This window comes from Gnatocerus cornutus, chromosome 6 (genome assembly GCF_029298725.1).
Source record: "Gnatocerus cornutus isolate USDA-ARS CGAHR chromosome 6, icGnaCorn1.1, whole genome shotgun sequence".
Lineage (NCBI taxonomy): Eukaryota > Metazoa > Arthropoda > Insecta > Coleoptera > Tenebrionidae > Gnatocerus > Gnatocerus cornutus.
This window is the reverse complement of record NC_142238.1, coordinates 19,206,017-19,230,351: the sequence shown is the minus strand read 5'-3', so window position 1 is coordinate 19,230,351 and position 24,335 is coordinate 19,206,017. Positions and strand designations below refer to the sequence as shown.

Genomic DNA, 24,335 nt, shown 5'->3' with positions numbered 1-24,335 from the left:
TAAAGTTGATTAATTTTGCAAAATCCCATAATTTTTTGTTGGCGCGAAATTATGGTGGTCTGTCTAAAAAATTAAAGTTTATCTAATCATTAAAATTAATCCTTAGCACAAGAAAATATCTGGATTTTCTTTGAATCATAATATTTCCAGGGGTTTGTGATTCTTAGAAGTTTTTATTTTCCCAGAAATTCTCACAGCCGAGCCAGTCAGGAATTCTTGGAGATCTTCAAAGATACTATAGAACCTCAAATAGTTTTTATTCGTCTTCTTTCAGATTCTCTCAAAGATTGTTTTTCATTCTGAAAGGTTCTTAGCGATTCTAAAATATTCTCAGATATTCTCGAAAATTCTCAATAGATCTTCAAAGTTTATAACTATTGTAAAAGAAATATATGTCAGTTGTCCTGTACAGAATTTACCGATTTACAAACGAGCAATTTTAGGCATCAGCAGAATTTAAAGGGGATAAGTTAGATACCTGTAATGGATACATGTCAACTTTGATTCATAGATGACGCCACAACTAAATGTCGAGTTTTTTAATAAACGCAAAATATAATTATGAAAAACATAAGGTTGTAATAAAATATCTGCAAATTTGAATTGAAATTAAGAAAAACAGATTTACTGCTGATGCTTCTACATTTTTGTGACGATCAATCACAGTTCTTGTTTGACATTTTGCAGGAATTGCAAGAGTTGCAGGAGTTCAAGCGTTTGAATGCGCCACCAATCACAGAGCTGCATTTGAATTTGTTGAACAAAAAGTTCTCTACAGTCTGCATGAAAAATAGCCTTTAGATGGAATTTAAATATTCTAAAAAATTAAAATAATCAAAACACAGTTCAAGACTAACATTGAAAAAGTGGCTTATTGAATTTAAAGAATACCAAAGGTTTCAAGGGGATTTAAATTCAAAACATTAAAACAGTACAAAAGAAAAATTATAAGAATAAAAGATTTCGAAAAAATCAAAATAATTCTAAATCATTCCAAAAATTTAAACTATTGATAAGTATAACATATAGTAAAGCTATTGATTTAAAAGGATTTAAAAGAAATGCATAGAAATTATCAAAATTAACAATTCTCCAATTTTGAAAGTACAAATTTACGACCATAAGAATAAACCGAAGAAAAAGTTAGGAATTTTTCGTTTTTAAGAGGTGTAATAATTTTTAGCTCTTGTTGACGAAGCAACGGAAGTTTTCGTTCAGGAACCAATAAACAAGAAAATGAAGTTATAAGAAAGACAAAAATGCAACCGATTTCCAATTTCCATGTAACCACCTAAAAAAATGCAATAAAATTGTAATAGTTGAACATAAAAATTAAGTGGTTAAACAACAATTAGAATAACATAAATTTTATTATAATATTAATGTCACAAGTCAAATTAATGTTGATTTCTTTACCGTTTAACTACAAAAGTCGTTAAATTTATGGTTTATGGAGAGATATTATGTAAGCGTTATTACCATGAGCATGCAGAATCGCTCTTATTAATCATCGTATTATACTAATGTCTGCAGATGTGGATTTTATGCATTTTTGTGGACAAGATGGTAATTTGAGGACCCATGAATTTGGTGGAATGTTGAAGATGTATTGCTGGTTGCCGAAACGTGTCACCACTGTAATAAATTTTTTTACCAACATTTGTTGTCTTATTTCACCCAAGTATGTAATTAATATCTATATTCTTAAGTATTATCCTTTGGAATTCTAATCCTGTGGACCTCCATCTCAACACTAATTAAACCAACCAGTCATAATTAAGCTTGCTTAAAAATCATCGCCAATCACATAAACCCCATTAATAATTCCATTAGCCGATCCTGGCGTCCATTAAAATCGAACTAAGCCTAATTAATACCATATTTTAACCACATCATTACCATTCGAATAAAAATCATCGCTACTTTCCTAGAAATCTCAGCATCTAGACCCGTGAAATAAACCATTAGTTTTACGAATCGATGAAGTGATAAAGAGCTGGAGAAATTTGTGACATCGTAAGCGTGTGTTTGACAGAGGCCATCGTCGATCACTATCAGCACTTACCAGAGGCCAGTGTGCATAACGACCCAAGGGTCACAGTCCTGCAGCGTCGTCAAGACTTTTCGTCGGCGCCGCGACGCTGCATCGAGATGACGATTTCGGTGAATTGAGGGTTGCCTGTGAGTCAGGCGCGTTCCAATGCTTGTCTCATAAACAACAATGTTTACCCATTTTCACGAAATTTAACTTAGTTATGCTTCTACATGCAAAGTTATTTCAAGCTCCCCTTGATAACTAATTTTGCACTTCGTCACAGATATCAGGAGGATCTAGATGTCTGTGTCACGCACATGCGAGCATAAATGTGCCAACACGAAATTTTTGCTATTTATTACAAGCTCGTAACTTTTTTATGGGTAAAGAAAAATCCGGCAATTATGGGTGGTGATTTGTCTGTCTTCTTTGTTGCTTTGGATTAATGTCAGTGGCTCTGCTCCTTAAATAAACCGGACGTTGTTTTCTTTTCTTTAGTAAACACTCAATAAAAGCTGGGAGGTAAGTAAAAGTAATCGTAAAATTGTGTTGGTTCATACTGCTGGAAGATAAAGAGTCGCTGATGCAGAAATGAGGAACTACCATAAATCTAACAATGATGCTTAAAATAAAAAAGAAATAAAGACCTCAAAACTAAGAACACACCTAGAGAATCGACTTTATTAAATACCAAATTTATTGGATTATCACACTGGAATTTTATATAAATTAAGTAATTTACTGGTTAGACTTGACGTTTTATATTATAAATAACTTCACTTAATACTTTTATACTCAGTTAATTGTAAATGGACACTTTCTGCTTTAAAAGCACATATTTTAAACTTAATAGTTGCGCTACCGTTCCAGTGATTTAGTATGCCGATAACGTAGCTGGATAAGAGTCTATGAGCTATAAATTACAGGGTGGATGGAATAAAATAATATTCGCATTTACTGCGCATTCGTGGAGATGATTCACTTTTTTACAAATTTTCATAAAACAGAGCTTTTCATTACACAATTCCATTTTTATAACACTATAAACCTCCAAAGACTAAATAAACCAAAGTGTAATTTACGATTGAAATTCTTGGAAATTCTTCAAAATCGTGGACTTGGCACATCTGGAAATGGAAATTTTAGGTAAAAAATAAGGAACAAATTATGATAAATTAAACCTTTTATTGATCCATTAAAACAAAAACCAGGAAACCTGAGATTCTGAAATTTCTCATGTCGCAATTTGGTGTTTTTATAAGTTGAAATGTGTTGGTAGCCCGACAAAATCAGTTGTGCTCAACTTCAAACTGTCAAAGAGACGGCGCTACCAACCTATTTCCGCTTGTACAGGCCTAAAAATTTGTGAAGTCAGCGAAACGTTAAAGAAAAAAAATAGTAGATTTTGTTATACGACAGAAAAGTGGTAATTTTTGCCGAGCAATTGAATTGCAGTAGCGAGGCGAAGCGTATGCAAAATTGCGAGACAGCAAAGCCACTTTTCGACCAAATAACAAATACTACTTTTTCTCCAAACGTTAAATTCAGTTCCACGACCGACAATGAGTGAAATTGAACTAAAAACATGGATGAAAAATTTTGGTTTCAAAGAGTTAAGATCGTGCAAGTGTTATACAAAATGCAAGACTCAAATAGTAGCCGTCACAAATAGTATATTAAAGAACGTGTTTTATAATGGCCAGTTATACCACCAATGCCATTATAAAACAAGTCCTTTATACTATTTTTTCGAATTTGCACCCTTTTTTTAATAAAAAATTTAAATTTTCCATTTCTAAGACTTTTCGATTTACACGATTGGTAATGGTTTTGTTACCACGACTTGCAACTTGATTTTCAAATTCAATTTAAAATTTGACATTTATTGAGTTTCACTGTCACTGAATTTTGACATAACGTAACCTAACCTCACAGCCAGTATTCACATTTATTATATTTAGGTACAATTATTGTTGGCCGCAAAGGACAATTCAATTATATTGTTACATTTATTAAACACGAATCGTAAAATCCGAATTGACCAAGAACTTGACAGGAAACAGGTGACAGCCAGACTATTAGTTCTGCCAATTCTTAAAAAACAAAATTTCCTACTTTGAGTTCTTTTATAGAAACCTATAAACGACTCCAAATTGAGTACTTTAATGGACTTATTAAAGCGGCAAATTCGAAAAAAGTACTTTTTTTTGTCTAGGCAGCAAAAGTGTTTCCATGTCAACGAGCGCTTTTCAATCCTTATAACAAAGTTGCCTACTTTACTGTCTAAAAACTACTAAAAAATAGTGACTTTTTGGGACTTAATGGAAACAATGCAAACAAGAAGACACGTCTTGTTAGCGTGTCTTTGAAAATCCCTGAAAACTTCCCTCGTCGTGTCTAAATGCCCACTAACATAATGCTAGACATTTTCGTCTCCAGCAATTTATCATCCCTACTTCCTCTCGTGTTTATGATAATATTGTGTTGTGCGATGACAGTCGGGCAATATCGTCTGTCTTGTACGCATGGCAAGCAACGATGTTAGCACACATTGTCACGATTGTGAGGATCCGTCAGAGCCAGACACCAAATGACGGACGCAATGGGGCTGTGGATGACACCGTACTTAGTAAAATAACCACAAAACGGTCATTTACAGTTTTATGACATCTTTCAGAGCCGCCTTCGCCCAGATTTTATCTCGGAAGCGGGCAATGTGAAAAGCGAGGTGGTAGCCTTATTTTATGATCAGTGAATGTCATAATGATACCGAATGCCGTGCTCTCTTTTATGTGTGTTTATAAACGAATTGCGAGGCACTTGCACGTATTGATTACGGTGTATTGTAAAGATTTCGATAATTGAAATGGTTTTTTGTTGCAGGTGAGGTGGTCGGGGCGCAGGGGTAAGTGTGATAATGGTTGTGATGTGAGTGAATGGAGGATTAGGTGTCGTGTATGCCATAATACGTCATTTAGGCCGAGTAAACATGGAATGCGTGACGATAATACAAGGCTATTTAGATAAAGTAGTAGTGTAAGGTCAGCATCCCACACAGTGCCAGAATACAATGGTAAGGGGGGACGGCACGATTCAGTGTTTTCGCCATAGATGGCAGCGCTTTGTCCATTCGTCGGCAATATCTCGGCAAGCGTTTTTAAAAGTGTTGTTTTTGTGGTGTTTATTTGTGTGAATCGTGGACGTACAAGGAGTAGTGATCGTTCGGAGGGAATGAAGAAGTAGCGAGCGTTTGCGTGCATCGAGCGCAAGTCAGCCCCCATTGGCCAGATCCGCACCTGCTCGGATTGGCGCGCGCGTGGAGGGGCGCCATTACCGCTCTAGTACCGCGGATAAGGCATAGAGGGCTATAGACTGAACATACATGGGTCATAAAGGATTCGAAGAAGTAGAGGAGAAGGACGCGTAAGAAATCCTCCGCTAGGGCTAACGAGTGCGCGGTCGTAAAGTGCGGTGTGCTAATCGGCGGACTATGACAAGTGCGCTGTGCAGTGGCCGGGACCTTGCCTCGCAGCAATGAGTTCCAAATTCATAATTGATAGCATGCTCCCCAAGTACCACCAGCAGTTCCACCACCAGCAGCTGTTCCAGAGCCCCGCCGCCACCTCCTCGATCGAGGCCAGCCTCGCCTCCGCTGTCAACTACAGCTCCTCCGGTTCACCTAGCGGCTCGTCGCCGCAACATTCCAGTAGCAGCGCGTCGTCCACCTCCCCCGCCGCCAGGATGTATCCGTACGTGTCCGCCGCCGCCGCGCACCACCACCACCAGCAGCAGGCGGCGGCAGCCGTCGCCTTCGGCGCGGCGGCCGCGTCGGGTTCGATGGTGCCATCGTTTTCTTCGAGTGCGAGCACCGCGGCGCTGGCCGCCGCCGCCGCCGTCGACGCCGCCGCTGATAAATCGTGTCGGTATACGGCGGGTCTTGCCGCCAACGTCGCTCCCGCCGACTCCATGGTCAACTACACCCTTGGACATCATCATCAGAACGGTGCCGCCGTCTCCGCCGCCAGCTCTGTCAGCGCCGCTTCCGCCTCCATGGCCGTCGCGGCGCAGTTCTACCATCAAGCCGCCAGCGCCGTCGTCGATCCGCTCAACTCATGTTCGCAACCCGCCGCCCCCGGTGGTCAACCCATTCCTGATATACCCAGATACCCTTGGATGTCAATCACAGGTAACGTTGTAATCCAGCAGCCGACGGCAACGCTCCCGACGGGAAGCCGTTGAATTCCGACGACAATCCGATCACTCCTAAAAATACTAATAAAACATGCGTTTAATGGCTACTTAGCGGGCAATAACAATAAAACTAGTCATAAAAGTGCACTCTTCTCTATAGACACAATACTCCCAATTATTCACTCCATTTCCACTAATCTGCATTGATATTTTTCAGACTGGATGAGCCCATTTGACCGAGTGGTCTGTGGTGAGTACAATGGTACATACAATTTTTTTTATTTACTTTAATTAACAATAACAATTACTTTAATTACCCATTAATTCCAAATTAAATTTTTATTGACATTTTGCCACTTATGGTAATTACTCTGGTTATCTTCATATTTTTATTATCTGTTTACACCACATACTCTTCCAGACGTGACCGACCTTGCCGAAGACAACTAGCACCGCAAGGTCCTTTCAATTCGCGCATTGTTTCCATAATGGTCATCATTAATTGCTACTTGACCAATAAACATTACCATAATCGCCAATAAAAATTTAATTTTGACATTTTCCAGATTCATACAGAGTGTCTCATGTTAATTACATCAAGTGCACACTTTCTGTATATTAATAGCCACACATTCAACAAAATGGACAAGTAATAAAACTCTTGTAAAAAACATTGCTCTATCGGCTATTAATACGAATTTATGACGCATAAAATTTTTAATTATGCGATACCAGCAGTTAACAATTAATTAGGCTAATATTGCCCATAATTGATTCGGTTTTTTGAACGCGCAAATATAGACATCATCTGATTCAAACAAGTTTTTGGAATTTCAAAGCGCAAGCGCAACTTAAACTTTCACTACAATTTTAATTTTCATGTGGTGGTAATCATGGAACGTCGGCAATGCGCAATGTTGGTATTGAAGCTTTTATGAAGCATGCAGAATACAAAATTACTAAAATTACGATGCTCGTAAAAAGATATAGAAGGAAGAATTGAGTATTCTGTTTATGGAATTGACAAACTTTCATATTTTTCTTTGCAAGATGGGGGGTAATGAAATTATATAGCACACAGAGGGTTGTCAAACAACATGGTTTTTCTTGTTACATTGGCCATAATTTGTATGGATTTTGCTTGAAGGGGATAAGCATAAAATGCCATTTATTTTAATTTATGATAATTTTGTAATTGTACATACTTGTGAAATTTATACTATTTTATTCTATTTAAAAAGTAGATTGTTAGGAAATTAGTAAAATTAGTATATTAAAACACCGAGGTTCATTAGGCAAATTTTAAGGCCCGAATTTAAGTTTATAAAACGAGCGGCAAAGCATTAATGCCCTTATGAACGAGGTTTTTGTACATTTTTTTCTAATTTGTTCTTGTAACAGAGCTATTTTCGCTATTTTCTCATTCGTTTTCAGTACTATATAATAATATCCCATTTCGATACGCGATGCTATAATAGCTTTATTTCTATAGCAACTTGGGAATTTTTAAAATACAAATTAGGAAATATCTCATTTCGATACGCGATGCTGTAATAGCTTTGTTTCCATATGGAAATTAGGAATCTTTAAAATACAAACTAGGAAAAATCTTTTTCAGAAACAAAATTGTGACTCGATTTCTTTCATTTCTGGGGCAAAAGCTCAAAACGTGTAACAAATTACAAAAGTACAATCTACGACTGTTCCGTGGAATATTTAGCCCCCTAACATGAAAACAAATAGAAATAATTTGTAATCTTAAAATATCGCCGCATATTTCCTTCAGCCCGCAAAATTATGGTCCAAGATAACAAACACTGCCGTAACTAAAAAATCAATTAACAGTTCAAACGCGTTCCAAGACGAGTTATAGATAAAGAAACGAATTAACATAAAGTGGTAAATATCTCCAAATCAAAATAAAAACGTGTGGTGTATAATTTACATGAGACAGCCTGTATATTTAGATTAAGGCGCATAAATAACACGTGACAATCAGATCTCTCTGTCACAAAATCGGATTTTGGGGCCTGAAATAAATCGAGTTCGGCCCCAATTTCTGTTCCTTGAACTTGTCAGCGAATGTTATTATTATTCGTCATCGGGTGATTGCATATATCGCTCTTAATTGACTATTTTGATATCAGAGTGCAAAGTTATAGCGTATAAAACACGCTAATGTGAGTTTTATTTGGTTAATGGCCAATTTTATATTCAAAACAAGCAATTTTTGTTAACTCGAGTTTTTACATAATTTAGATAGAAAATATGAGGTCGCTTTCCTGGATTTGTGAGTGACACAACTGTTATTTATTGCAGTTCTCCCAACTTTCTAAAAAACCCTTTTCACGAACGATATATCTTGCAAGGGTGAAAGTTGGGCGAAATTCAATAGGCATACAGCACCTGACTCGGAGTTTTTATCGACTGGCTTTTTTAAGAATTTTATTTTTATCAACGCGTGGGAAAATCAGAGGCAAATTAAAAGATATCCTCAGGGGACCGAAGTTTTAATTATAAGCCACCACAACTGTTGCCATAAATCAAGATCAGCATAATTTTTACATTGATTGATACAGAACCCGCGAATTCGAAAGTAACTTACAAGGTTGTAAATTAGTTTTGACACTCTGTAAAAAATAGACCGTGTGTTTATTTAATAAAACGGTTCAAATTTGGGTTTTATTGAAGAATATACAATTTTTATGGGGAATAAAACAACGCATAAAAGTCCCCTACAATAATATTAACGGTCCATTTGTAATTTGTTTATGTGGTTGCCGGGTTAAGATATCGCGGTTATAAATATGCATTGAATTGATTTTTGACGCCAAAATTTTCAACTATGACTTTCATACATAATTTCAAATTGCTCCTAATTATGCATTTCGGTGATAAGAGATGTGACTGTCATAATGGAAAACTACTTTGACCAATTAATTTAATCGCGCCATTAAATATTCGCACCTCATTGTCCAGATGAATTACCATCCGGTTTCCTAAGATAATCAAGCGATTTGCAGAACCGTCCATTGTACCCATTGATTAAGTATCTGCGAAACCGTCGATTCGTATGCAAAAGCACGCTTTAATTGTCGTGCATTATCAAACCAACTATTGAGAAAAACGCCACCATTATTTCCGTCAACTGTAAACAATCAGAGGAAAAAATTCGTGTTTGACTCGCGACATAAAATTACGTGAATTATGTTGTTTACAGAAATTCAATGAATTCGTATCACATGGCACGGAATTTTTTCACCTTGATATTATAAAGTATTTTGAACGGTTCCTTGACATTTTTATGGTGTCAAACACCAAGAGAAAAGTGGAACGATTATGGTTCGAAAAATTGCGGCGAGGATGGTAAAGTGGCTTTGTATGTTTCGCGAGAAAAAAAACTAAATGAGTGGTTACATGCGTGGTATCTATACGATGTTTAATGGGTGGTTAGGTAATGGTACGACGTTCCAAAGATCTTCTGTTTAGAAAAATGCTGAAAGTGGTTTTGAAAATGTGGGGAAATTGGAAGAAACTTTGTTGGTTCTTCCAAAATTAAGGAAAATTAGTCGCAACTTCAAGTTTTGTGTAACTGAAATTAAATTGGGCAAAGACAAAAAAAAAGCCGAAGACCAATAAAAACTGGAAATAAAATTTTAAAGAAATACAGGGTCCGGCAACACTTGTGTCCACCCCCAAAATAGTCTTTAATTTTAAAGTTACAATTTTGAAAATTTGCATACGCTCATAGTTGACAAAGCTCTAGAAGCTGACGCAAAAATTTGTTTTTTATCACGGTTTGGTTGGCGTCGCGACGCCTAAGAAGTACAATTTTTAGCGACTTTTGAGTTTTTGCGGAAATATTCGCAAATTCAATTTTTTTTTCAACATAACAGTGATACAAATATCTAAGTTTTTATTTTAAATCTAATGCAAATTGTGTTTAAAATTTGCGAAAAAAACGCTGTTTTATCAAGATAGTTTTTAAAATTATGACAGCACAGTGGCAAACTACGTTTACACCAAAATTTCACAAGTCACTTCATTCACTCTTATAAAGGTTAATTTTGATTAACACGGGCAAGTTGCACTTTATGGACCCCAGAAATCGTTAAGTAACATCGACAAAGCGACAATTTCACCAAGTAAGACTTTTGTTACAATCTAAAGCGAGCCAAAGGATAGATGTCATTTGTGACACAAGATGTTGACAGATGGGTGTAAACGTAGTTCCCAACTTTGACGTAATGAAATTGAAAACTAACTTGATAAAACAGCATTTTTTTCTCAAATTTTGAAAACAATTTGCATTGAATCTAAAATAACAACTGAGATATTTTTAACACATTTATATTCAAAAAAAATTAAATTAGGGGTTGATATCACAAACCCTTACAATTAAATAAAAATTACATTTTTAAGGTGTCGCGACGCCAAAACTATTGGTGATAAAAAAGAAATTTTTGCGTCAGCTTCTAGAGCTTTGTCAACTGTGAGCGTATGCAAATTTTCAAAATTTTATCTTTAAAAGTCAAGACGATTTTGGGGGTGGACACAAGTGTTGCCGGACCCTGTATAAAGACAAACTGGGAATTGAGTTGAACATTTGGCAAAACTCGAGAGTTCGGAAATTCGACCAAAAATTTTTTAAAACCTGTGAAACTTAAGAGAATTGAACTTTATTCCTTTAATTTTAACAATAATTTTAAGCAGATGGTACTAACAAAATCAAAGATAAAAATTTTCAAAACTTGAATCAAACAAATTGGTTGTACGAAAGGAAATAAAGTTGTTTCTGCTCAGAGTTTGAATATTTCAGAGAAGTCAAAGAATTTTCTTGGAAATTTTATACTTACGTAAAAGCGCAATGGTTGTTTTATTGATTTATTTGGTTGATTTTCTACAAGGATAAAAACTTAAAAATAAAAATTTTCATCATTTTCGTTCTTTGAAATGAAAAATTCTAAAACTTGTGTTTCTTGTTGGACATTTTTGAAGTTTTGAATAGTCAATGGACAAGTAAAAAGTAGTAATTTCTTGAAATTTTATTATTCTACTATTATCAAAACTTTTAAAGTTACAGGCTTCAACAGAAATGTTAGAAATATTTAGCTCGTCTTGAAAATGGAAAATTCTAAAAATTGTGTTTCTTACTCTAAATTTTTGGGATTTGGAACAGTCAATGGACAAGTTCAAAATAGTAGTTTCCCCAAATTGCACTGTTCTCGTATCAAAACTTTTAAAGTTACAGGCTTTAACAAAAAAATCCAAAAAATGTTTAGCTCTTCTTGATAATGAAAAATTCTAAAACATCTATCTTTTGCTTGAAATTGTTGAGACAGTCAATGAACAGGTAAAAAATAGTAATTTCAGCAAATTTCATTATTCTAGCATCAAAACTTTCAAAGTTACAGCCTTCAACAGAAAATGTTCGAAATTTTTGGCCTCTCTTGAAAATGGAAATTTCTAAAAAAATTGTTTTTTGCTTTAAACTTTTGATATTGGAAACACCTAATGAACGAGTGAAAAATAGTGGTTTTCCAAAGTGTTATCATTCTAGTATTAAAACTTTCAAAGTTACAGGTTTTAACACAACATGTTAGAGATTTTTTGGCTCGTCTTGAAAATGAAAATTTCCAAAAATTGTGTTTATTGCTCTAAATTTCTGGGATTTGGAACAGTTAATGGACAAAATTATCAATCAAAATCTAGTATCAAAATTTTCAAAGTAACAAGCTTTAACAGAGAATGTTGAAGATTTTTGGTTTATTATAAATAAGAAAATTTTTAAAGATTGTTCTATATTTTTGAGATATGGAGCCGTTAGTTAATGAACAAGTCAAAAATAGTACTTTCACCAAATTTTATTATTTTAACATTAAAACTTTCAAAGTTACAGTTTTTTACAGCAAATGTTGAAAATTTTTGGCTTCTCTTGAAAACTAAAATTTCTAAAAAAATTTTCAGTAAATTTTTCGGATTTGAAACATCATGAACAAGTCAAAAGTACTAATTTCCCAAAATGTTATTGTTATAGTATCAAAACTTTCAAAGTTACAGGCTTTAACAGAAAATGTTAAAAAATTTTGGCTCGCCTTGAAGATGAAAATTTCTTAAATGTGTGTCTTTTGGTCTAAATTTTTGAGATTTGGAACAGTCAATGTACAAGTCAAAAATAGTAGTTTTCCAAAATTTCATCGTTTTATATATTTATTCTCTTAATTTTAAGCAGATAATTTCAACTAAACAAAGAATTAATTTTCAAAATTAGAATCAACAAAATTGGATTCTAATTCTGTTGGCTGCCAACTCTGAAAAGAACACAATATTGCAAACGCTTAAAACGTTTCTAAGGCCGTTGGAAACAATTCTAATGACGCTATAACAAATTGCAATTAGTCGCACACATAGAAATTGTATTTTATATCCCTTAAAAGTAGAAACTTTGTTGATAAGTAGCGTCTTTATGCAAATATTTTGGTTTTAAGTGTTGAGAAATGGTTTTTTGTGCAAATAAAAATTAGTTCTCTTTCAAAATTAATTCTAATTTTTAGTTGCTACTCAAATCAGAAATAGCTAATTTATACATGTGGGCCATTTGTTAGTATTTAAATAAATTTCGTTGACAGTAGTCCATCGAGTCAGTTAAAAATTGCAGAGACGACTTTCTCTTCGCCCTTTCATGTCTCTTTGAAATTTATGTTCCTTTTTAATTCACTTCGAAAAGTAATCTTGGTACCCCGAAAATTTATGTTTAAAAGATGCAAACGCCGCAATTACCGCACTAACAATGCATTTGATGTTTTATTTATAACATCCTCTTAATTTGAAATTCGTCGTGTTTACTCATTCCATCTGGAAATGGCGCAAAGTAAGTTAGAATCGGCGTTATCTGGATAAATTTCAATCCGTGATGTAGTTGCATGAGATGCATGCAGTGCGAACTTTGCTATGGCCACGTTATCCAGGGACGTCTCCCGGGCCCTCTTCAAACTATTTTATAGCTTTTCTCCCTCTTCCTCGCTGCCATACCCAGGCGAACAAGCTTGATCGAGGAACCAGGGTATAAATTACCTTTCTTCGTCCCGCTTCCGCCACTGCTTCGTTCTCTTGATTCATTCTACGTCGAGAGAGCTAGCCATGTTTCATTCCTACCTAAATTGGGAATTGTATTTACAGGGTAAAGTCGAAAAACGCGAGGAAATTAACGCGCCGATTTATGGACATCTGGAGGTTCCAAATGAGAGATGGCATGTCGCGATATTTAAATTTACATTATTTATAGAAATTTATTCGAGTGTGGGCAGGGTGATTAACAGAGGATTAGATTTTCGAGACGTGTCGCAAACGGGATTTTGATGTGGAATTTTTAGTTTGGAATGGCCGAAGAGTGTCGGCTTCGATGGATGGGTGCTTAATATTCATGCGATCGTGAATACTAATTTATTTTACTGAGATTATAATTAGACTTTTAATCAGGTTTGTTTGCAAACTGCTGGATTTGGGACGGCTGAATATTTCACGATAATTTATAGAGGGTAGGCCACCAGTTATACGTCCGACGCATCAAAAAAACGTAATGAGGCGTAAACTAAAAACTGATCTGAATAAAAGCGAGTAAATAAAAACATAAAATTATTTAACAAGTTAAGCCGACAAGCCAAGAATCGTTTTACACCCCTATAAACCTCCTCTGTCAACATGTAATAAAATCTTTTCAGTCGCGTTTAGATAATTGGTATATTGCTGTCATTATACTTATTGCTTTAAAATCATAAAATAGAACATAAAAGCAAACCGTAGATTGATTGATCTTGAACGTGACAATGAAAATACGCGTGTCATGTTACGGCAGATCAGTGCCTGTTTATTTTGGCAATCACGTATATTAACTGCAGTTTTATTGTTTTTTAAATGGGTATAATCAGTCGTAAAAATAGTCATAAACCAGTGGCGTACCGCACCATAGTAGACCCCTAAATACGGACGGAAAAAATGCGACGTATCTTGACTCCACCGTCGCCATAAAAACTTTAACTTATTGGAATTTCGTTTTGTTTTATAATTCCGGAGATGCTGATACGGATACGAATTTAAAATTTCATCAGCTAATACATGGGCGCATTGTGGGGATTTTTCAGCGAGATACAGGACAATTATTTACCAAAAGGGGCGCCGTGGGATGGGAGAACTGAACATTTTTTTTATTAGTGTGAGAAATATTTGGGGTTTAATAATGCACATACTAATGGCGAATTTCGTTTTATACTAGTTGATTCATTTCGATGACACCAATTAACAGAAATACTGTTTAAGCGTTTCGGTAGCCATCTGTTGGTGTCGATTTATGGCCGGAGATTTTTGTTAATTTTTAGTCGAAATGGGTTTTATTTTTTTGGGTGGAAATAAAGTTGGTTCTGTTGAGAGTTCAAATTTCAGAGAAGTCAAAGAGTTTTCTTGGATATTTGAAGCTTACGGAGAAACTATACATGATCGGTTTATCGATGGTCGGTTGAATTTCAACAACGGTAAAAACTCACCTCGAAGATGAAAATTTCTAAAAAAAATTGTCTTTTGCTCTAAATTTTTGAGATTTGGAACAGTCATTGAACAAATCGAAAGTAGTAATTTCTTTAAATTTTATGATTCTAGTATCAAAAGCTTCAAAGTTACAGGCTTTAACACAAAATGTTAGAAATTTTTGGCTCACCTCGAAGATGAAAATTTCTAAAAAAATTGTTTTTTGCTCTAAATTTTTGAGATTTGGAACAGTCAGTAAACGAGTCGCAACTAGTAATTTCTTTAAATTTTATAATTTTAGTACAAAAACTTTCAAAGTTACAAGCTTTAAAACAAAATTGTAGAAATTTTTGGCTCGTTTTGAAGATAAAAATTTCTAATAATTGTGTCTCTTGATCTAAATTTTTGAGATTTGAAACAGACCATGAAAGAGTCAAAATTAGTTGTTTCTCCAAATTTCATTATTTTAGTATAAAAACTTTCAAAATTACAATAGATGATGTTAGTCATTTTTGGCTCACCCTTAAGATGGAAATTTGTAAAACTTGTATCTCTTGCTCGAAATTTTTGAGATTTGGATCAGTCAATGAACAAGTAAAAATTAGTAATTTCTCCAAATTGTATGATTCTAGTATCAAAACTTTTAAAGTTACAAGTTTTAACAGAAAATGTTAAACATTTTTAGCTCTTCTTTATAATGAAAAATTCTAAAACTTGTGTCTCTTGCTCTAAATTTTTGAAATTTGGAACAGTCATTGAACAAATCGAAAGTAGTAATTTCTTTAAATTTTATGATTCTAGTATCAAAAGTTTCAAAGTTACAGGCTTTAACACAAAATGTTAGAAATTTTTGGCTCACCTCGAAGATGAAAATTTCTAAAAAAATTGTCTTTTGCTCTAAATTTTTGAGATTTGGAACAGTTAGTAAACGAGTCGCAACTAGTAATTTCTTTAAATTTTATAATTTTAGTATAAAAACTTTCAAAGTTACAAGCTTTAAAACAAAATTGTAGAAATTTTTGGCTCGTCTTGAAGATAAAAATTTCTAATAATTGTGTCTCTTGATCTAAATTTTTGAAATTTGGAACAGTCATTGAACAAATCGAAAGTAGTAATTTCTTTAAATTTTATGATTCTAGTATCAAAAGTTTCAAAGTTACAGGCTTTAACACAAAATGTTAGAAATTTTTGGCTCACCTCGAAGATGAAAATTTCTAAAAAAAATTGTCTTTTGCTCTAAATTCTTGAGATTTGGAATGGTCAGTAAACGAGTCGCAACTAGTAATTTCTTTAAATTTCACAATTTTAGTATAAAAACTTTCAAAGTTACAAGCTTTAAAACAAAATTGTAGAAATTTTTGCCTCGTCTTGACGATAAAAATTTCTAATAATTATGTCTCTTGATCTAAATTTTTGAGATTTGAAACAGATCATGAAAGAGTCAAAATTAGTTGTTTCTCCAAATTTCATTATTTTAGTATAAAAACTTTCAAAATTACAATAGATGATGTTAGTCATTTTTGGCTCACCCTTAAGATGGAAATTTGTAAAACTTGTATCTCTTGCTCGAAATTTTTGAGATTTGGAACAGTCAATGAACAAGTAAACATTAGGAATTTCTCCAAATTGTATGATTTTAGTATCAAAACTTTTAAAGTTACAGGCTTTAACACAAAATGTTAAAAATTTTTGCTTCATCTTGAAGATGAATTTTTTTTTAAAAAATTGTTTTTTGCTCTAAATTTTTTTAATTCGGAAGAGACAATGAACGGGTCAAATAGTTGTTTCCTCAAATTTCATTGTTCTAGTATCAAAATCTTAAAATTACAAGCCTTAATAGAAAATGTTTGAATTTTTTAACTCGTCTTGGAAATGAAAATTTTCTAAAAATTGTCTCTTGCTCTAGATTTTTGTTTTTTAGAACAAGCTATAAATAATTTCTCAAAATTTTATTATTCTAGTATAAAAACTTGCAAAGTTACAAGTTTTTACACAAAATGTCGGAAAATTTTTATTTGTCTTGAAAAAAAAATTGTCTTTTGCTCTAAAGTTTTGAGATTTGGAACAGACCATGAACGAGTCAAAAATAGTTGTTTCGCAAAATTTCATTGTTCTAGTATTAAAACTTTCAAAGTTACAGGTTCTCACCACATAAAATGTTAGATTTTTTTTGGCTCTTCTTGATTATGAAAAATTCTAAAACTTGTGTCTCTTGCTCTAAATTTTTGGAATTTAGAACAGTCATTGAACAAATAGAAAGTAGTAATTTCTTTAAATTTTATTATTCTAGTATCAAAACTTTCAAAGTTACAAGCTTTTACACAAAATGTTAGAAATTTTTGGTTCGTCTTGAATATGAATGAAAATTTCTGAAAAATTTGTCTCTAGCTCAAAATTTTTGGTTTTTGGAACAGTCAATAAACGAGTTAAAAATATTAGTTTATTATTAGTCTAGTATAAAAAATGTGCGAGAAAATTTTAAAAATTGTGTCTGTATCTCTAAGTTTGAAATATGTGCGAAGATTTTTCTTCGCAAAGAAAAACAGCGTAAAAGACTGGAAATTAATAAAGCAATCCCTGAGCTTTGACCAATTTTCGCGCAACTGTCTGCGATTAGGTTTTTCCCTAAAATTGCCGCCTTTAACAATTCACTCTTCAAATCGCGCCACTCCCAACTTTCCCCATTTCCCCCGATCTCACTCAATCCGAATAAAATTTTGCTTCTCATACCAACTTTTCCAACAGTTTGTTCGGTAATAATCGAGTCTTTCCCAACTGTTTGTTGCATCTCTTCGCGAAGTAGAAACCGCCCAAAACAAACAATTAGGGAAGTATTTCCATTCAAATGAGTATCGAAAAGCGATCGTTTTGCGACAAGAATCTGAGGTAAGCGAACTTTACAAGCCCAAACAAGATAAATATCGTGGATTTGGCAACTCATCGGAACCTGGATAATACCGAAAATTATGACTTTGATGTAGACGTTGCATCATCATAAATCGAGTACTTTCTCTCGTAAAAACTGCAAGTGCCGATATTTTTCGAGTTTAATGATGTCAAAGTGCACCTTTTGACTCATACTTTGATTTCGCCACAAATTACACGCTAAAGTTTGTTTTCACGTCGACTCTAATAGTTCCCAAGTAAAATTTACATTTTACATGTGTAGATTTATGTTCATCCTCGTCGTGGGCGCACATAAATTCAAACACACATTACGTGGAAATTTATAATGAAACAATGAGCCACTTTTAGGGCCACACCTGAAATCGATACCTTCGAGAAAGTTTTTCCGATTAATGAAACACGTTGAAGACTTCTCAGTATCGTCACAATGGTTTAATTTTTTACCAGCGCACGTTTACTAGAAAGCCGTAAAATCTGAACTTTTATGGCCGCTACCGGTTTATTTACCTTTGAAGATGTCACTAACGTTGTAGCTGGAATTTTTCTGAAAGGAAATAAATTTTGCAAATGTGATTGTCGACGAAGTTTTTCATTAGTCCGACACTACCTCATTAAATTTATTGCTTAGAAGAAATTACAAATGACATCAATTCTATTGTCCTGTCAGGTAATTATTCTTGCTCGGATAAATTATGGTCGCTTATATATTGGATATTAAGTGATTACTTCATCCTTGCGGTGCAAAATTGCAACTTTTCGAATAAATTAATTTTGCAAGGTGAGCCTGGATTATACCCGAACACCGAAAATCCGCCGAAATTCATTAAATTATCGTGTTTCTGGCTTGGCCCTATCTTAATTATGTATCGCGGTAATTTATATTTTCTAATTTTAGAACACAGCGAATTTTTTCAGATCCTGCGATAAATAATGTCGCTGTAATGAATACAAGTACTGAAAATCAATGAGTCGCGTGTTATTCGACCTCTAATTTGTACACAAGTGATAAAAGCTAAAGGAAACGACACGACATGCAATTAGACGGATTTTTGTGAAAGCTGAAAGTGACGGATCACCTTTAGATTACAGCTTCCTAGAGTACATTTAGAAACACTATGGCAAAATAACTTTCTCAGGGAATTAAAAATTTTGCTCGTAGCGCCATAAAAGAATCCAATTTAAAGTGAAAAAATGCATCAAATTCCCAAGCCAACAAGGTTGTATGATAATCACGTATCGTTTGAATTACAAGGGTAGAGAGGGGGTGTTCCCGTGTCCAGGATAACAAAAGTCCGCATCCCTCGGGAGCAAAGGATGTGCCCTCGACCAGAAGGGGTCCGACATAAAAAGAAAACGATCCATACAATGGCGCATATACCGGCTATAGCCCGTTATGCAAACTATGGCTACTATCTCTTCTATAGGCCATTTGGCTCGCGATGGACAATCGTCGGTTAGAACCCGATTGCCGTTGAGGGACTCATCTAGAAAATTATATCATGCAGCAGGGGTGCGTGCGTTAAAGGGGAATGTTTATGGCGGTCGTTCCAACACTTGCGGCAACTAGATAGTGTTATTTCCATAAAATTAACAACAAACAAAAAGGCTTCATTTTCGTGACGCGTTTACGCGACCAGAAATTGATGCTCCTCGCAACAGATGTTGAGTTTTTTGCCGTTGTGATTCCGTCTCAGTTATCACCACCAAGACACTTCTTGCTCCGCGCATAAAAATTAACTTTAATCCGTGGACATTCTTGGATATTCCGAGTCATTTGCTAGGAGCTGCGGCGGCTAAATTCTTTATTAATTACATTCCGGCCGCTATCGAGCGCTGCTGTGCGATGAGGCTTTCTAATTACGCCGCCAAAGCGCTGCAATCGCCTGGCAATATGCCACCTAATGGATACGAGCCCATAACTCATCGCACAACGGGTCAAATTAATTTAGGGTTTAGGGAATTGCTCACAATAATTTATAAATATACGGCGAGCAGAGGACGTTCCCTTAATAAAAACGAACACGGGGCAAGTGGGATATGAAGAGCGCTCCAAGCCAATGGAGTGGTTATATGATGAGATGACATCATATTGGCAACACTGCTCCCGGGGGCGGCGGTGTAATCCGCTTTCTGTTGTTATACCTGCACCGAACGGCCTACGGAGAAAGTATTCGATTACGATAAAATGCACTATACGTGTTTTTTGGGGGCGGGATGGGACATTTATTTACCCAATTTAAAGGCCAACGGGGAAATATTGATCTCGATTAATTAATGGATGAGACTAGACGCTGGACCGGGTGATGGGTAATGCCTGCGAAATTGCGATAATTGCTGGAGTTAGGGCAAGTTTCCGAAGCAATTCTTCTAAAAGCTGTGTCTGTTTCTTTCAATTTTTAAGAGTGGTCAATTATTTCCGAATTTTATTGCTATAGCACTAAAACTGTCAAAACCACAGGTTGGAAATTTTTAGCTTCTCTTTAAAATGAAAATTTCCAAAAATGTATCTCTAGCACTAATTCTTTGGGATTTCAAACATTTAATGAACAAGTCAAAATCAATATACAGTATGTCCCCGGATTGAGTTCACAAGAGGAAAAAAAACGTTATTTTTCATTTTACAGAAAGGAATAATATTTTTTGCTTAATTTAAAATAAATAAATGTTTTATTAAAACTTTAATATTATCAAGCTGTGTTCTTAAAATCGAAAAATACAAAATATAACGAAGAACTTTTTTATTTTTAATTTTGCAAAAAATGTCATCCAATTTCCACTATTTGATTGACCCATTACCTGTTTCAGCACATAGTTCAATTCGAATTCATAATTCTTTAAGACTGTTTCGAATTTTCTCAATTATTATTAAGGATGCAATTGCATTTTTTTTCCAAGTTTTTACTACTTACACATTATTGAGTATATTTTTCTTTAATCTTTAACGTACTCTTTGATATTGTGAATTCACAGCCTGCTATTATTTAAATACGATTACAAAATTTAATAAATAAAAATAATAAAAAAAATTACTTTTAAGAGTACAACATAATAATTTTAATTTTAATTGCAGATTTATCTGTTTTGAAATAAGCAAAAAATGTTATTTCTATGTCATTTTTTTGTAAAATGGAAAATAAACTTTTTTTCCCTCTTGTGAACTCAATCCGGGGACATACTGTATGTATTCTCCAAATTTCATTGTTTTAACATTCAATCTCTTCAAGTTACAAGCTTTAAAAGAAAATGTTCGAAATCTTTGGCTCCTCTCGAAAACAATTTTTTTTTTAAATTGTGTTTTTTGCTCAAAATTTTTACGATTTGGAACAGTTAATGAACAAGTCAGAAATAGTAACTTATCCACATTTTATTGTTCCAGTTTTAAAACTTTCAAGGTTATAGGCTTTATTAGAAAATGTTGTAAATTTTTGTCTTTTTCCGATAATGAGAAATTATAAAAATTGTTTCTTTTGCTCTAAGAATTTGGGATTTAGAACAGATAAAAAAAGTCCATATGAATTTCTGTAAATTTGATTGTTTTAGGATCAAAACTTTTAATGTTACAGGCTTTACCAAAAAGTGTGGGACTTTTTAGCTCCTATTGATTTAATTAATCTCTTGTTCTAAATTTTGGCGATTTGAAACAGCCAATGAACAAGTCAAAAATAGTAATTTCGCCAAATTTCATTGTTCTAGTATCAAAAGATTCAAAGTTATAGGCTTTAATAGAGAATCTTGGAAATTTTTGGCTCTTTTTGATAATGAAAAATTTTAAAAATTGTGTCTATTGCTCTAAATCTTTGGGTGTAGAACAGTCACTTTACAAGTCAAAAGTAGCAGCTTCCTTAAATTTCATTGCTCTAAAATTAAAACTTTCAAAGTCAAAGGCAAAAAAAAAATTTAACTCGTCCTGAAAATAAAAAATTCTAAAAATTGTGTCTCTTGCTCTAAATTTTTGCGTTTTCGAACAGTTAATGAACAAGTCACAAATCATAACTTATACACATTTTATTGTTCCAGTTTTAAAACTTTCAAGGTTATAGGCTTTATTAGAAAATGTTGGAAATTTTTGGCTCTTTCCGATAATGAGAAATTATAAAAGTTGTTTCTCTTGCTCTAAGAATTTTGGATTTAGAACAGATAAAGAACAAGTCAAAAATATGAATTTCTGTAAATTTGATTGTTTTAGGATCAAAACTTTTTAATATTACAGGCTTTAACAGAAAGTGTCGGAACTTTTTAGCTCATATTAAAAATGAAAATTTCTAAAAATTGTGTCTCTTGTTCTAAATTTTGGCGATTTGGAACAGTCAATGAACAAGTCAAAAATAGTAATTTCGCCAAATTTCATTGTTCTAGTATCAAAAGATTCAAAGTTATAGGCTTTAATAGAGAATCTTGGAAATTTTTGGCTCTTTTTAAATTTTAAAAATTGTGTATTGCTCTAAATCTTTGGGTTTAGAACAGTCATTTTACAAGTCAAAAGTAGTAGCTTCCTTAAATTTCATTGCTCTAAAATGTCGCAATTTTTTAACTCGTCTTGAAAATAAAAAATTCTAAAAATTGTGTCTCTTGCTCTAAATTTTTGATTGTTGCAACAATCAATGAGAAAGTCGCAAATAATCGTAAATTTTATTGTTCTAACATTAAAACCTTCAAAATTTCGGATTTTAATAGAAAATGCACGAAATTTTTGGCTCATTTTAAAAAGATTTTTAAAACTTGTGTCTCTTGCTCTAAATTTTGGGGATTTGAAACAGTCAATGAACAAGTCAAAAATAGTAATTTCGCCAAATTTCATTGTTCTAGTAACAAAAGATTAAAAGTTATAGGCTTTAATAGAGAATCTTGGAAATTTTTGGCTCTTTTTGATAATGAAAAATTTTAAAAATTGTGTATTGCTCTAAATCTTTGGGTTTAGAACAGTCACTTTACAAACCAAAAGTAGTAGCTTCCTTAAATTTAAAACTTTCAAAATCAAAGGTAATTTTTTAACTCGTCTTGAAAATAAAAAATTCTAAAAATTGTGTCTCTTGCTCTAAATTTTTGGGATTTGCGACAATCAATGAGAAAGTCGCAAATAATCGTAAATTGTTTTGTTCTAACAGTAAAACCTTCAAAATTTCGGATTTTAATAGAAAATGCACGAAATTTTTGGCTCATTTTAAAAGGATTTTTAAAACTTGTGTCTCTTGCTCTAAATTTTGGGGATTTGAAACAGTCAATGAACAAGTCAAAAATAGTAATTTCGCCAAATTTTATTGTTCTAGTAACAAAAGATTAAAAGTTATAGGCTTTAATAGAGAATCTTGGAAATTTTTGGCTCTTTTTGATAATGAAAAATTTTAAAAATTGTGTATTGCTCTAAATCTTTGGGTTTAGAACAGTCACTTTACAAACCAAAAGTAGTAGCTTCCTTAAATTTAAAACTTTCAAAATCAAAGGTAATTTTTTAACTCGTCTTGAAAATAAAAAATTCTAAAAATTGTGTCTCTTGCTCTAAATTTTTGGGATTTGCGACAATCAATGAGAAAGTCGCAAATAATCGTAAATTGTATTGTTCTAACAGTAAAACCTTCAAAATTTCGGATTTTAATAGAAAATGCCCGAAATCTTTGGCTCATTTTAAAAGGATTTTAAAAACTTGTGTTTCTTGCTCTAAATATTTATTTGAGATTTGAGATTTGAGAACAGACAATAAACAAGACTTGTTGTATCAAAACTTTCAAAAAACAGGTTTAAATAAAAAATGCCCGACGTGACATTTACCCAATTTAAAAGAAATTAACTAATTGATAGGAGTCTAGACAGTGAATCGTGTGAAGGGGTAGTGCCCATCGCCCCGCTCCCAAATCTCGATAAAAGCAATAATATAACAGACAGAATCTCAAGTTGGGGCAAGTTTCCGAGCCAAATCTTAAATTATTAGAACGCATCGGAATAAAAAACTTTGGAAAGAACTAAGATAACACGTAATCGTGACTTTATCCGACCATAAACATCATTCTGGAAAAAATAGAGGACCCTAGCTGTTTCGTATTCGTTCCACAATCAAAATTCTCGCTAATTTGAATTCTATTCCTTCATAAAGTTAAGCCCTCCCTGGGCAATTTTGCATTTCTCCATAATGGCGCAAAGTCGACGTGAGAGTTTTTGCAGACTGCCGAGGGAGCAGCAACGATTTCATAATTCGAATCATATTTTCAAATCTAATTTGGCAATTGGTGTGCATCTTCGCCGCCCTAGAGGTTTACACAGCCTCAGTTCGCCGTCATTAGACTATCAACCGTCATTATCTCGCACCTCGAACGCACTCTGTGTCTGCTTTAAACAGCGGCAAAATGGCGATAAAGTTACGCGAAATGGCTCCTTTACGCGTGTTTATGTATCCTTATAGCTTTCAATGTTCATGTTCTCAAGTTGCGCACCAAAGTGTCTAACCTACATTACACCGGTCCATAATCTTCAGCTATCAACCCGCTTAATCAAAACATAACACGCTTTGGAATTACGCACTTTACGAGCTTTTGATAAAGCTGATTATTTTTTCCCGTAGTCCATTCTGTTCGGTCGTTCCCTACATGCAGCATTCTGATCCGGTGAGGTAGCCCTCTAACCCAAACATATAATTAAGCACGTTCAGGCGAGTCATGCGATATGTAAATGAAAGCTTTGAGCAAGATCA

The 24,335-nt window shown here is 33.8% G+C and overlaps 1 protein-coding gene across 2 annotated transcripts in view; it reads left to right on the top strand.

Annotated features, from left to right (window-relative positions):
- The first annotated feature begins 5,508 nt into the window (after window positions 1-5,508).
- Window positions 5,509-24,335, top strand: part of LOC148173652 (homeobox protein abdominal-A homolog) — a 33,651-nt gene continuing 14,824 nt past the window's right edge. Inside the window, exons 1-2 of one of the 2 annotated variants that reach the window (XM_088038240.1) lie at window positions 5,509-6,221; window positions 6,444-6,476. In XM_088038240.1, coding sequence (XP_087894366.1) covers window positions 5,570-6,221; window positions 6,444-6,476 — 685 coding nt within the window. In that variant the 5' untranslated portion in view covers window positions 5,509-5,569. Of the gene's footprint in view, window positions 6,222-6,443; window positions 6,489-24,335 lie in introns of both variants that reach the window. The other variant, XM_088038239.1, reaches the window with a different exon arrangement.